The following is a 15467-nucleotide window of genomic DNA, read 5'->3' on the forward strand; positions in this document are numbered from 1 at the left end:
TCTGCTCTCCAGTTTAGAATCTTTCATATTTTTTGTTTGCAGAACATACAGGTAGTAATTTTGGAAAACTGAATTGCATGAGGATGGTTACAGTATGAGTTAGTGTGGAGGCTGTACGTAGTGGAGCTCAGTAATAATAGCTCTAATTGGGTAATCCCCCAATGCAAAGCTGGCTGCAGCTAAGAAGGGTCTGGAAAATCTGAAGGGTGAACGTAGGCTAAATGTAGTAGATAATTAGATTGGCATACTTTATGAGGAAGTATGTTTGGGGTTACTTTTCTCCAAATTCAGCTGTCTGATGGTTCTGACGGATGAGGAGAAACGGCACTCTCAGTCTCCTCAATGGGTGTTGTGTCGTGCGCAACTTAACTAAGCAGAGAATAAAAACAGGCAGAGTGGATTCTGTGGTCAAGTTCTCAGAGTATCTCAAGTGCAGCACAGGAACACAGTGGATCAACAACAGACTACTCCTAGGCACAGTAACGAATTTAAATCTTCGGCAAAGGGAAGAGATTGAAGGACTCTAGAAACAGGTTCTTCAACTAGAACCCAAAGAATAATCCTGCTGAAAGGCCTCGGGCTCTTTGCTTGTTGTAACAAAGCAGAGAATACTTGTTTATATGGTGCTGCTGGAATGTAGCCTCTGCAGCCAGACCTGCTTTGTGCATGTGAGAGAACTCTCAGCTTTAGAGATCTGTTGTTCTATACCTCTCCTAAGTCCTTTTCTTGAATGAAAGTGACGAAAGCTGCTTGCCTAGTTGAGAGAGGTGGTGTCTTTGCCTCTCGAAGCTGCAAACAAATCACACCGAGTCAAGTAGTGTGACATTTTCATTTATATGTATACATACATACATATATACACACACACACACACAGTTTAACATATGTCAATTCTCTCTCCCAAAGGAGAGAGTTACATGACATAATTCATCTTGGTTGCAATTTAAATAATTTTCCAGGACACACTCACTTTCTTGACTGACTGTCAGCTTCACCAGACTTGCATTAGATTCTCTTCTCTAGGCTGCTCACACGTGGTGCTTTGTAGTGATTTGGGTCCTCTGTGCCTTTGAGGGCACGTGTCTGGGGGATGGGCACTCTGATTTTGTGGGCTAGAGAAAGGCAGATGTGACGTAGTTTCCTGGCTGCTGGATGCATGTTACGACTTTCACCATAAGCACAAAAGGATTTAGATGTTTGTGGGTGTGATATGAAGCATGTTGTGGGTGGTTTTTTTTTTTTTTTTTTTTTATTATTTTATTTTTTTAAGCTAATCGCTAGGGTCCTGCTAATACTTTACTAACCCTCTTGCTTTTCTGCCACGTCTGTTGAGTTTCAGCTAGGAGGACTGTAGTGCACCACCATAGTGAGAGCAGAGGGGTCAGGGGACACATGACACTGGCTCAGAGTTTGGGAATGTGGGTCTCCTTTCTTGGGCTATTGAGAGAGGGGATAGGGTGATATTTTCCTAACAGAGAACAATGGACCCAACTGTCACAAGCCAACACGTTTTAGAAATCTAAAATACTCAGACTTTGGGTCTTCGAAGATTTTGCTAAATCTGTTTTTCAAATGTCTGTTCATTTTGGATAAATGGGCGTGTTCACAAATCATCTTACTTCTCAGCAGGAGAGATTCAGCAAATGCCAAGGTATTTTAACAGGGTGCTGTGACAGGTTATAATGTTTGTCAATGGCAAAATATCACTACTTGGAGAGCATTTTATCTGTTAGTACCCCATCTTTTTCCAGTTATGTTTTTGCCTGGTTATAGTTCTCTGAGTTTTTAAATTTTCACTGTAGGAGTGAGTTTACAGAAGTGAGAGTGTTGCATAACTCAGCCTGCACTTTGAGCTGAAGAATCCTTGGCTTTGACTTGACAACTTGAAAGAACGAGCCACTGCCTCTTTTTTGTTCTTTTTAAAAAAAAAAAAATATTTATTTTGGAAATATTACATGCATTAGACACTTCTGCTTGTTTACTCTCAACAAAATGTATCACTAGCTGTGACAATTGGGAGCAAGGCAAGAATTTTCAAACGTGTTTTTGAACATGAGATGTAACAGAAAGAACATGTTCACAGCAGCATCATCTTGTCCCCATTGACCACAGTCTGATTCATGCTTCAGAGCAATCTGAACGCATGAATTGGGCTCTTGAATGAAGGTGAATCAGAAGATACAGTTCAGTTCCCAGTAGACATAGATCCATAGTAGGAGAGTAGAGCTAATCTGAGGAGAAAACCAACAGAAATGTATCTAGTTCAAGTGCCAAGTCCTCAGCACCATCTGCTTAGTCTACAGATCTGCTCCAGCTGAGGCATGCTATTTGCTAATGTTGGCATAGGCTAAGCTGGTCACTGATAAGCCTGTGTTGTGTATTTCTGGTTGTGGGTATTGTGGAATTGTGAGCACTGTTACAGAAACGCCCTATTTCTTTTCCAAAACTGGGGTGAAGAAGATGTTTATAATTTGGTAAGACTGCTTACTGTAGTCGTTTATTTGCCACAGTCTTCCTTTTTTTTTATTTTTAATATTATTTCTCTTTTAATTTTAAGTGATATGCTGCTATCAGTGTTTTCTGGGTGTTACAGTACATGCTGAATCCCCTGCAGAGGGCGGGCAGTAGATCCTGACCATGAAAGGAAGAACCTACAGGAACTAGGAGTTAGTTTGCATTACAAAAGCATGATTTCCAGTATTCAAAACCATCAAAATTTTGTGTTAACCTGAACTCTGTTAGTAATAGGTCATTTAACAGTGCTTCCTGGTGCTTTCACCTTCTCATCCTGGGAGTGGTGGAAATGTTTAGTAGTAGCACGTGAAGCGCCTGAGCTCTTGGCTGCAGGTTTGAATGGTTAACATGTGCCAAACTCTCCTACATTCAAAGCAGGGCAGGGCAAGGGAGGCATTGTGGAAGGGAAAATGCACTGAACAAGTGGCAAAACTTACAAAGACCAGTGGCATCTTCCAGAGAGTTGGAGACGTTACCAGTTTCAAGTACACAAACCTCAGGAAGCATTTGAAGACAGAATACAAGTGTGGTCATCTGCAATGCTGAAAAATGGCTAAGCAGGTCAAAAATTATAGGGTGAAGGTACTTGATTTTGCCTTGTCCTTAATTATCTGCAAATCAAAGACCCAATTTAGGAAGAGCTTGTAACTGTCTTGATGTTTTTTTCGTAAAAGGTTTTTATCCAAGAAGGTTTTCTCTTTGTTTTGCAAACAAAGCTCTTGTGCACGTTGAAGTGTGCGTTGACAGTTTTGCACAGATGTGATCTTACTATAAATGCAATTATTTAGCTGCAGGCATATGTAGATTATATTAAACCTAACCTGCCATAGTACGGCTTCAGCTGTTACGTGCTACTCATGGGTGCTGTGTTCATCAACACTGTACTTAAATGCTGCTCTGCTAGAAGTGGTAGATGAGCTCTGGTGCTTTTGTTCACTTCTTAGTTTGTTTCCAGTTATCAGCTCACTTAAAAGTCATACAAAAAAAGCATGGGAACTTAACAGCTCTTCCCTTCCATATTTAGGGTATTTTGTCAAATGCTATATTTGAATGTACCAAAAATGTTCCACAACCTCCGTGAGAATATTGTTGGCTATGGGCTTCTTGCCTTAAAGACAGTTAAAAGAGCAAATCCAAGCATCTCAGAGAGAGGGTGAGAACCACCTGGTCAGTGTTGAAACACAACCTTGCTGGTGGTTAAACAATACCTTTTGAAGGTGTATTTATTGCTCTAATACATTGGCCAATCTTTGTGTTGGAAACTGGAGACTGACCAGTTGTTGCAATAGGAGATGACCTTCTCTTGACTTAGGTGATCATTGCTTTTGCTTTCCCACTCTTGTAAAAGGTAGCTGACGTTTTACTGTTACCCTGACACTTTGGGTTTTGAGCTGGAGAGCTTTATGTTCAGCCTTTTCTTGTCTTAAAGATCACTTAAATCTTGGCTTCTGAATAGGGAGTCTTATTCTGTCTCCCCCCTCCTCGGCCCACACCCCCTTCAGTTCACTAGAATAAAATCTCATTTTCTCCTAGTCATCTGTTTGACAGCTGCTCTGTAGCAACTTGTGAATATAAATCCTTTTTTTACTGTAACGGGGGAGTATGCAAATCTTAATTCAGAAAAGAGATAGCTCTAAGTACATCAGGAAAAACTTGCTTTGAGTTGCCTGTTGATCAGGCTAGCGATACAATACCGGGTTTGTTCACTCTGACACCTAAGCGAACTCTCAAGGCTTGTTAAGCTGGTTTTGCCAAAGAGATAGTTGAGGTTTTAGGGATTAGTGACTGAGCTCTTTAATGGCAGGAGCTGTTGTAGACATGCTTTCTCAATGAGAGCCCTTTCTCAGAGATATGGGAGGAGCATCTATAGAGAGTGAATTTCATCTAACAGTGTCTGGCTTTCATTCTGGTTTTACCATTCTTCATTGCACAACATGCTTTTTATTTATTTATTTATTTTGATTAAGTAAGCCATGTGCCCTGGAGAAGGCTGTCCAGTCGTTGTCCAGCCATGGAAGAGGTTTGCAGGTGCTGGGCTTAGTCACTTCAGCATAGTTATCTCCTGGCACTGTGACATATGGCCAGCATTTGGAGAACTGAGCACATGTAGTCTTTAAAGATTCTCATTAGGCTGAGAGGCATATCAGTATGATCAGTGGTTCTGGTGAAGCTTACCTATCCTGTTCTTTCCACCTCTGGAGTCTTAGATCTGTTGCAGAAATTCACGTTGAGGGAGTTGTGGGGAATGTCATCATGATGCTCAGCTGAAAACAAGACAGCCCCTGATGGTGTAAAGGAGCCTTATGGCAGGCAGACTCCTCTGTTGTGTTACAGGGTTTGGTCCTTGTTTCATGCTTTCCCTGTCACAATAACTGTTGGCACAGTTAAGCAGCTACTTAACTAGAAAACTTACCTGGGAGGAGTTTAGGGCTTGTCATGCATTGGCTGTAGGAGGTGGTCAGGGTGCTGAGGGCCAAGTTGTGTTACACTGCTAGCGTGTCCTTTCCTCTGTGCTATTTGGGTATGCAGCAGTGCTTTTCTGACTACCTAGGCTTCTGGTCTCTAAAGAAATCTGTATTTATGTAACAGTTGTCCACAGGTAAAAAATAAATCATCTGCTTATCCTACTTTTTATAAACAGTACCCACCCAACTAATTCTTTGATACGTTACGTCATAAATTGGCATGTAACTAGACCGACAAATTTGGGGAAACTTGTGAGAAGATTTTGTGGAGTGCCAGTCCACTTTTTTAGCATATCCTCAGCACCAGCTGGCACTTCTTTTCATTCCCTAGCAACTGGCTTAATTTCAGTACTGACTTGATGAGAATAGAGATGGATGTTTTTAACGAAAGCAAAGATCTCCTTTTTGTTTCTAGAGCTCATCCTCTCTAGAGGATGGAGATGTTGTGGCATAGTACATCCACAAATTAGGATTTTGTCCTGTTCTTAACACTTCTGTGATCTGGATATAGTAGAAAGTCCTGTCACTGTCCCCTTCACCAAAGCAATGTGTAAGTGACATGTTATGGAGAAGCTACTGGGATTGCTTTTTAAGACAAAAGAGGACAGTCCCTGGCAATGGACAACTGTGGCTGAGATATTGGTTTGGATGGTCTACTACGTCGGTGGCTTTTGGTTGCTGGTTTTGAATTAGAATCAGTGTATGAGAGTGACTAATTTTGCAATTATTTCTCTGGGTATTTGCAGCCAAGAGCAGCAACATATGCTGAAGGAAGTGCAGAGCAGAAATGGTGTCTGCAACAGTTTGGGTTTGCTTTTTTTGGAAGATGAGGCTTGCATTAGGCTGTCTACCATTCGTTGTTGTACCTGGTTTCTGCTAAAGGGCTTCCTAAATGAGGTAGAAATTGGTGCATCTTCACTTGTCATGAGCTGTTCCCTTGCTTCTTGGGACTTGCAACTGGATAATCCTTTGGCAAACTTGTCAGGTTTGAAAGAGAGTTGACCTGGAAGAAGGAACAGAGTGCCTCCTCAGCAAGTCTGCTGATGATACAAAACTGGGGGGAGTGGCAAATAGCTCAGAGTGCTGTGGGGCCGTTCAGAGCGACATGGACAGGCTGGTGAGTTGGGCAGTGAGGAACCTCATGAAGTTCAACAAAGGCAAGCGCAGGTACAGGCTGGAGGCTGATGTGCTGGAAAACAGCTCTGCAGAGAGGGACCTGGTGGTCCTGGTGGATATCAGGCTGACCATGAGCCAGCAGTGTGCCCTTGTGGCCAAGAAGGCCAATGGTATCCTGGCGTGCATTTGGAAGGGTGTTGCCAGCAGGTGAAGGGAGGTGATCCTGACCATCTACTCAGCCCTGGGGAGGCCACACCTGGAGTGCTGGGTCCAGTTCTGGGCTCCCCAGTACAGGAGGGATGTGGGGCTACTGGAGCGAGTCCAGAGAAGGGCTATGAAGATGGTTAAGGGAGTGGAGCCCCTCTTATGAGGAAAGACTGGGGAGGGATCTGGGCCTGTTCAGCCTGAAAAAGAGAAGACTGAGAGAGGATCTTACCTTCCCTTTAGATATTTCTATGCATCAGTATCAGGAGGATGGGGCCAGACTGTTTTTTGGTGGTGCCCAGCAACAGAATTAGAGGCAACGGGCACAAAGTTAAACCCAGGAAGTTCCAGCTGAATATGAGGAAAATCTTCATTGTGAGAGGAGCAGGGTACTGGCATAAGCTCCCCAGAGAGGTCTGGGGCCTCTTTGGAGATACTCAAAACTTACCTGGACTTGATCCTGTGCAATGTGCTCTTGCTGACCCTGCTTGAGCAGGGCGGGTGGACTAGATGATTTCCAGAGGTTCTTTCCAGCCTCAACCACAATGAGACTTTGTGCCAGGAGGTTTTTGCCCCTCAATTTAGGCCAAGGTGATCTGTTCCCAAGAGCTTGTTAAGCACTGTCTGACCAAGACACTGGTTGGAAGTAAGGTGTTGTTGATACTCTCAGTTGTAGCTGTGATGTGGATTGTACTATTAACCTACCTTCCAGAGTACAAAGCTTATCTTATTGATTGATGAGCTTATCGTTTAGACTTTGCTGGGACTTGCGTGGCTAGCATATTGTGTACAATACCTGCTTTTGTTTTTTGTTACTTGTTCAGTGAGTTGGGAAGTGAAGGCTTCTGAAAAGCACCGAGTGTCTAAGAATTTTGACCAAACTGAAATCTTACACAGGAGGAGCTGTCAGTGCTTGACTGTTGCATTAACTGTTAGGTAAGCTACTGGCATCTTTGTGATGCTGGCGCTTGTCCTAAGCAAGTTGTAGTAGCTTCAATTTAATAAAAACATCAGGTTTGGGCTGTGTTGGATAGAGGAGTTTTAATCTACTGTATTCTTTAGTCTACATCTAGATACCGAGCCGCAGCGGTCTGTGACAGTACTAGTTACTTACCAAGTGGATGCTGTCATCAGGACACAGGAGCCGACTTAGGTTTCAGTTTTGTACAAGGAGAGAGGATCTGTTAGTGACTGAAGTCCAGCACCGGCGGCAGATTCATTAACATGCACCTGCTCTTTTGCAGATTCAGAATCTGAAAAATCATTAAGTGGGTTTGAAACAACAACAGCGTACTCGCTGGAGGACAGCATGGATTCGAAAGACACGATAACTTCAAGCATGTCCGAAGAAAAGGTTTGTGGCAGCGGAGAGTCCATGTCGAACGGGATCAAAAAGCACAGGTAGGATGTTGCCTGTTCTTAAGGTATTACAGCATGCATTAACAGCGAGTGAAAGACCACAAGAATCTCTGAAAACGTGATTGTGGAAAACTTCTAAAGCTTTGCCAGGGATGATTTAAAAGTAGTTCTAAGATTTTATGATGAGTGTTTTTCCATGGCTAGTGTTTTCCTTTGTGTCTTGCTTTTTGATGATCAATTCTGAATAAGTAAAAATAAAATAGATTATGCTGTGTAAAAATGAGTAGGTCTTATTGAAGTCTACGTGGATTTTTAATTCCTTCATGTATCTTTAATGCCTCCCATCGCCTCTTTAATTTCCAGTCATTTGATCCTTCTGTTGGTATTAGGAATGAATGAAAAAATATTGCTAGCCTGCCATCAGGAACGCAAATGCAAACAAAGGGAGTCTTATTCTAAAAGTCTCATCTATGTTTTATGTGCTTATTTTGTGCTGTCAAATGATCCATTTTTGTTTGTTTCCTTGCCTATAAAAAGGAACAATAGGTCTAGAGTTAATGAGACGTAATAGACACCATGATTCTCAAGTTTCAGTGAAGGGCAACGTGATGTTTGTGCTACAGATAAAGTCAGACTTCAGCATGCTTCAGAAAGTCTCATTTGGGAGCGGTTTGGACACGCACAATGATGATGAGGACACCAGATCTCAGTAAAAACAGGGAATTAAAATTTAATTTTACTAAAGCAAACGAGACGTGCTTTAATCACTTGGTATCTTAACTAGCTAAATTGCAGCGACTGTCAAAGCATGTGGCAATGTCAGAGACTTGATGTCTCAGGGTTCAACCTCTGAACGCATGTCCCTCCTGTAGCAGGCAAAGACTAAGGCAAATGAGGGCTTGGGTGGAGTAGCAGTGTGGTTAGGGAAGGTAATGTAAAGCAGCTGACTAAGCGTGCTGCTCTGCGCTGTTGTGCTGTTAGCAGGGCGGTGTTTATGGCCTTGGTTAAGTGCCTTTCCTAATTAGCACAGGAAGTGTAGGGAGGGGAAGCACTAGGTGAAGGTGAACATCTGAATTACGTTGACTGCCTTGGAAAGCAGGAGGAGAAAGGAGGCAATTCATGATCAATGTAAAAAGGATGATGAGTGTTGACATGCATTGTCTGGGCAGTTTTAACAGCAACTGATAATCTACTTAGTGTGAAAAGAAATAACTTGGCAAGTTTCCATAATGCTGCACTGTGTTATCAGAACTGCATGGAGCCGGGTGACTGGAGGAATGTTTAAAATCTATTTTTATAAGATATGAAAAGCTGTACATATCTGTCCATAGGTTGTTCTCTTTGAGTTGCTTAAGATGTAGGATATTACAGTAAAGCCAGAGCATAAATTGGCTGGCTATTAATATACTGCACAGGAAAAGTGGAAACCTCTCTCTTGAATATAGATAAGAATGTATGGTCGCTATAGATAAGAATGTATGGTCACGCTTTACATGACTAAATAGCCAGAGCATGTTTTAGGTTGAGCTGTAATGTCAAACTTTTACCTGGCACCTTGGTGACATGCTGGGATTTGTCTGTAAGTCTATTGATGCAAACTGTTTTTCCCCAGAGCACTGCCAATTTAAACTTTACCTCCACAAGAGCTGTCTCAGGGGATGGGAGTTATGCGATGCTTCTAGCGTTGTTTCTGAGACTCGTGGTGGCTGTGGTGTTTGTCCTGGTAAGGGATCTGCTTGCTGTGTCTGGCTGCAAGTCTGAATTCAGAACTGTGTCACCTAACTGGAGTTGCTGGTTCCAATTTGTGCCTGTTTTGGGGCTAGTTTAGAGTGCATGTAGACAAATACACATCATCCCGTGTCCTTTTCAGAGCAGAAACCTTGCCTTCATGCCACACAAAGTGTAGGGAGCAGAATTTTTTAACAGCACTTAATTCCATCATTACACTTCGTTAACCGCATGTAAGCAAGTTGCTTATAGAATAGACTAGATAAATTTCTTTTGATTAAAATCTTTATACCTTCCTGTAGTGTACTAGATACATAGAGGAGGGCTGCACATAAGTACCCAACACTGTTTGCCTGTCATTATAAACAAGACTCTTTCCTATCTCCATTTAGAAAACCTGAGCTACCATCTACTTCATCTACTTTTTTTTTTTTTTTTGAGCAGTGTATGTTTTGTGCAGGGAGGCGGAGGTTGCTTTTTGTTGGTTTGTTGTTGCTTTGGTGATGCAAGAGTAAATCTGTTGGTTTAAAAACAAATACCAGTGTTGGGATATACAGATGTAGACAGGTGAAGCCAGTGTCATTAAGTATTTCACCAAAGGTGCTGTTTGTAGCAGTTACAACCTGATTTTCAACAGACTGTTTGCCTTTTAAGCTTACTAGGCAGGTGCTAGGTAATGAAATGAAAATGCCAGGGTTTAGTTATGACTCGTAATTTGCTGTTTAAGTCTGGTTTTATTAATATAGCTTGCATCCTACAGAGTGGTCATAGTGCTTGAAAGAATGTGGCTGATGTGACTTCTTGTAGTTTTAGGCTGATTTGAGAGTACACTTCATAATTTTTGAAAACTTCATGGGAGAGGATTTGACTAATTAGGGGGAGTAGTACATTAAATAACTAGTTTGGGAGCATTCGAATCATTTATTTCTTTAAAGGGGAATTTTTTAATCTAAGCCAAACTTAAAAAAAAATTAAATAAAAATCCATGGAAGTGTGGGATGTAACATAGTGTAACATCTATTTGTCATTGCTGTTTCCTTCTTACTGCTGTGTTTCTGTAGTCAGCTTTCCCTTTAGGGGAACCTTTCAAAGGTGTTTGTGCTTGGCTCTTCATGAGCCAGGAGGTCTTTTGGTCAGGTTTACATGAAGAGCGAGCTAAACATGCCTTTTTCATGCCCTGTGTCTCCTTCCCAGCAGGATTCCTGTAGTAGTTAATCTGCTAAAGGTAAAGCTTGGACCAGTGTTTTTCAGTGAATGATCTTTAAATGCACCTTATCTGTTCTACATGCAAGTAAATTCCTGCAGATGTTTTTGTCACAGCTAAAATTAACTTCCGGAGTTGTTTCTAAAATTGACATCTGGGAGGAAATTTGTGCACTCACAAACCTTTCCCTTAATCACAGGGAGTAGGCCAAGGTTAGTAGGCGTCAGGTCTTGGCTGCCTGTCATTTTTGCACTTGTCCTCGCTTGTCCCCCACTAGCTTTCTTAGTGGCTTAAAGCTGTTCTGTTTCCTTGTTATGTATGTGTTATGTGGAGGAACGAACTGAACATCACATCGGTTTTGGCTCTTACACTCACAGGAAGAAATGTGGGTGAATGGCTTAAACTGAATGCCAACTTCCACGTAGTTAAATTGAATGGAGATTAACTTCCATGAAAATGTAAATTTTAATATTTAAGGCAAGCAATCCCTATGTATACTTCAAACCAGAAGTATGTGAGTGTTCTACATGCAGAAGGACTTAAAAATATATGCTCTGCTAGCTCCATTCATTCAAGGACACACAGAGAAATAAGTCAACACTGAAAATGAAAGTAAGGCTGATTGCTTAGTGGACACTGTCCTCTCCTGGACATTTGTATCAAAGCATCCACAAAAGTGTTTTTATACTTAATACAATTCAAAACAATATGTTTCACCACATGTTTTGCCATTGGTGGGAAATTGGAATAGGGAATGAATGATACCATGTCGATCAATTAAAATAAATCCTGCTACCCACTCATGCTCTCTGCATGGGAGGCTGAGTAAAACAAGTCAGCATTAGGCTGCTAGCAAGTAAGATGAAACGTAGTTCCATCTCTTTTAAGGAATTCAGGCATATCCTATTTTGTGATAGGATAGGTCTTGTATGTTAAGGAACATTTTTTGTTTGTCTGTACTGAAAACTGAAGGGTCAACCTTGGTAAAGATGTTTTAGTAACAGATAAGTATGGAAGGTAACTTAGCAAATAGGGCTACTGAAACTAACAACTTAGCCAGAATTAATTTTTTTTTCTTCCCCCATGGCAATGTTTCTGTTTATCAAAAAGGTGGGATGGAGGAGGCACCTACATCCTATTCAAATTGTAACTCTTAAGAAAATAAGAAACAGCACCTTCCTGGTTAGGAGGGTGCCAATTGTGAGGCAGGGTTGGCTAAACTTTGAAATTAAATAGTTCTTGCTGTTTGAGTGAGCTGTAGATAGCTCTTATCTATTGAGGATTTTCCTCATTGGTAATAGCCTCATAATCCAAACACTGATTTCAGTGTTGCTGTGGACAAAAGGCATTGACCTATATTTCTGCCTTTCTCTGGGTAAATTGGGTTAATAGTTGAGCTGGTTGGTAGCAGTACAAAAATGGAACAAAATCGTTACCCAATTTCAAGTAATGCTGAGGAATACAAGCTGTATGGCACAGCCTAAATGTTGGTCTTGAAAGTACGTTTCAGACCTGCGTCCGGATATGTCAGCCCCCTGTAGAAAAGGTTGCTATCTGTTCAGCTCTTTAATGAAGCTTCTTTTTCTGTTCTTTTTTTTTTTATTTCTTTCTTTCTGAGGGTTGATTATAGTTATAGGCAACAAATGCCATGGCCCATCATTGTTGCTACACAGGTGACTAGCAAGAAGAAACCCCACTATTTAACTCCCAAATCTGTTCAGACGTAGTGAATGTACCTGCAGTGTCCTTCATGAAAAGAAATTCTTTTCCATTGCTCTTATACAAAATGAAGAGAATGGTTCTGGTTTTGGAAAAATTCAGCTTTCTGGTCAGGTAAAACAGCTTATATGATTCAAAGTAGGACTGTTGTTCCCCTTTTGGTTTTTATCTTAAATGTATTATTATTATTTTTAATTTAATATATGGAATTTTGTTCAAATGAGCTTATGGACATGAAAGTTTAAATGAGATTGGTATTTGTAATGAAAGCTTCTCATCCCTTTTGTGCTAGCTAAGAGTGGTTTGGCTTTACAGTTTACTGGGTGATTTGGAAAACTCTTACTTTCAAAGAAGAGTAGTTGGGTTTATCAGTCACCATTAGTAATGGAAACCTTCTCTTACTGTTCCTGTTTCTTCCCCATTTCTTTCCACAGAACAAGTTTGCCATCTCCAATGTTTTCCAGAAATGACTTCAGTATTTGGAGTATCTTAAGAAAATGCATTGGAATGGTGGGTAATCAGAAAGCTGTGATAAAGGATTTGAAGTTACTGTTTCATTTGAGGCCTAAGTGAGAGGGGAGAGGGATTTATTTTTTTTAAATTTGCTTCTTGTTCTTTGTTTATTTTTAACTGGGGAAAATTAGAATTGCTTAGTGTAATACTGCTTGATTAAGAGCATTTTCTCTTTAATTTAAGCCTTAAAGTACTTTGTGGTAGCAGTTTGCTGTTTTTAACCTACACAGAAACTTTAACTTTGCTCTTCTCCCTGCTCCCCTAGTATTTCAGTCTCCACACCTAGCAGTGTTACTGGCCAGTGAACAGATCAGAGGTTAGTTGGCTGGCATGTAATCTGCTTCCAGCTAAGGGTGAATTGAGAAGTTGTTCTCCCAATTAGATCCTGCAGTGGGCTGAAAGTACTTACTGCTGATAAACCTCAATCATCCTGTAACACTAGCCTACAGAAGGGCATGTGTGTGTTTAGTCACTGTTGTTTTTTCCTCCTCCCCTGCTCTAGTTAGAAACAGCACACAACACCAAGCAAGGAGAAGTGGAAATGCTAGGGAGTGCCTCTATCGGTAGCTCCAGGTCTCCTGAGTTGTGAAGCATCTGAAGCTTGTCACAGTGGCTTTAGCAGAGAAGTGTTATATCCCTAAAATACAAAGAACAGACTGAAAGCCTGTCTTGTGAAAGGTGTGTGTAAGGAGAAAAAAACAAAAAAAACAACAAAGCCACAAAGGTGCTAGATCTTGTTATTGTGGTTAAGAACAGTGCTGTTTACTACATGCATTGCCAGTGGTCATACTATGCTTTTAATTTGCTACTGCAGATGGCTTTAAACATTGCTAAATTATGCATTCAAAGGGCATGTTTTAAAAAATATGAAAGAGAATAAACAGCATCCAAACTGCATTAAATTGATATTCCTGTTATAGAAATTCCCTTTTCTCTTCCGAATAAAAAAATCTTGTTTGTATTCCTGTACAGTGACATTTTGTCGTCTATTCTAATCCCCAGCCTGCTCACCTGCCTCCAGAAAAGATAATATGTTTAGGTAATTAGGTGGCCTATATCCTTTTTAAGAGTAATAAATAACTTAGTTTTTGAAAGGATCCATAGTACTTCACTCCGTTGTTTCCTCTCACTTTCTTAATGTGTGTGTTAGTGGGAAATTAGTTTATTTGATGTTTGATTTTCTTTTTGTTTCAAAGTAGCCTTACATGCCAACACAAGCTTACCAAGCTCACGAGGGATATAGAGGGCTTTTTCCTTTCGGCATTAGCAGAGCCAGATCAAGCGCATTGCATTAGCACTAAGAGCATAATTTATTTTTGTAATAAGCCAATTAGGTTTGGGTTACTCTAGGGCAGTGTATCTACTCATTTGGTTTTTAACACAAATTTCATTTGTGCATCAGGAGTTGTCCAAGATCACGATGCCAGTTATATTCAACGAGCCCCTGAGCTTCCTTCAGCGACTTACAGAGTACATGGAGCACACATACCTCATCCACAAAGCCAGCTCGCTGTCTAGCACGACGGAGCGAATGCAGGTACTTTGGCTGTGATATTTTAAATGCATTTGGACATTTTTCTTTGTAGATAGTCTCTGTATAGGAGGAACTGCTATAATCTGCTTCATGTCAGATGCTCTTGTTAATCAGTTTTAGCTAAGAAAGTGTTTTGCTTTTCCTGAGGCTTGCTCTTTTTTTTTTTTTTTTTTTTTTTTTTTTTTTTAGCATTTTTGAGAAAAACTATTTATTGCCCTCCCATGAAAGTAGAACCTTTCTGTGCCGCTTCAGAAGAGGCGTTCTGTAATACTGTGACTGTTGATGTTTGATAAAGACTAAAATCCTGGAGATGAACTGTGTGCTCGTTCCTTTGAACAGTGTGTAGCTGCCTTTGCCGTGTCTGCTGTAGCCTCACAGTGGGAACGTACGGGGAAGCCGTTCAACCCATTGCTTGGAGAGACGTATGAATTGATCAGGTAATGAACAGAAGATGCACTGAAGAGCAAAGGGTGGTATTTGATGTACTAATGTTTGATTAGATTTGTCAGGTGGCTCGTAAGATGCTGCCTATTCTCGCAGCTGCTGAAGGTGTTTGCAATGTGCTGGTGTTCAGCCATGTGCCCCTCAGGGAAATTTCAACCCCCACTGAACTTTTCAACTCAGAGAAGGCTATACAATTTGTCAATTCGAAAAGCAGGCTTCTTTTTTTATACAAAAAATGACTTTTCTGAAACCGTATCAATGAAAAGATGTTAGAAATATCATATTCATTGTATGAGTGTCCAGAATACAAATGGGCTATGCTAATATGGTACTGTGCAGCTGCACTGAGAGCAAACTCTTCTCTAAAACAAGCGAGCATCTGGTCTATAACTAAGCAAAAGTTTAAAGAAGAGATCACTATCAAAAATAAACACACTGACTGATCAGATTTGGTCGTTACTGCTACATCTTTATACAATGTCCTTGGTTATTTAGAATGAGGATATTTTATGTATGAGTTGAGCTGTTTTTTTGTCCTACCTTAGGGCTTTAACTAAGTCTTGCACTGAGTACAGCAACTGTGTGTGGGTCCAACTATCTATTTCACCATAGGGAAAAGAACCTCACTGTACTTGATACCTTAGATAAATGCTTTCTGTCATCTTTA

The 15467-nt window shown here is 40.8% G+C and overlaps 1 protein-coding gene across 3 annotated transcripts in view; it reads left to right on the forward strand.

Moving 5' to 3' along the window:
* Nucleotides 1–15467, forward strand: part of OSBPL1A (oxysterol binding protein like 1A) — a 77342-nt gene that overhangs the window by 49324 nt on the left and 12551 nt on the right. For all 3 annotated transcript variants that reach the window (XM_068671859.1, XM_068671857.1, XM_068671858.1), the window contains 4 exons: nt 7544–7700; nt 12744–12819; nt 14225–14359; nt 14696–14793. In XM_068671859.1, the coding sequence (XP_068527960.1) occupies nt 7544–7700; nt 12744–12819; nt 14225–14359; nt 14696–14793 (466 nt within the window). The remainder of the gene's footprint in view (nt 1–7543; nt 7701–12743; nt 12820–14224; nt 14360–14695; nt 14794–15467) is intronic.

This window comes from Anas acuta, chromosome 2 (genome assembly GCF_963932015.1).
Source record: "Anas acuta chromosome 2, bAnaAcu1.1, whole genome shotgun sequence".
NCBI lineage: Eukaryota > Metazoa > Chordata > Aves > Anseriformes > Anatidae > Anas > Anas acuta.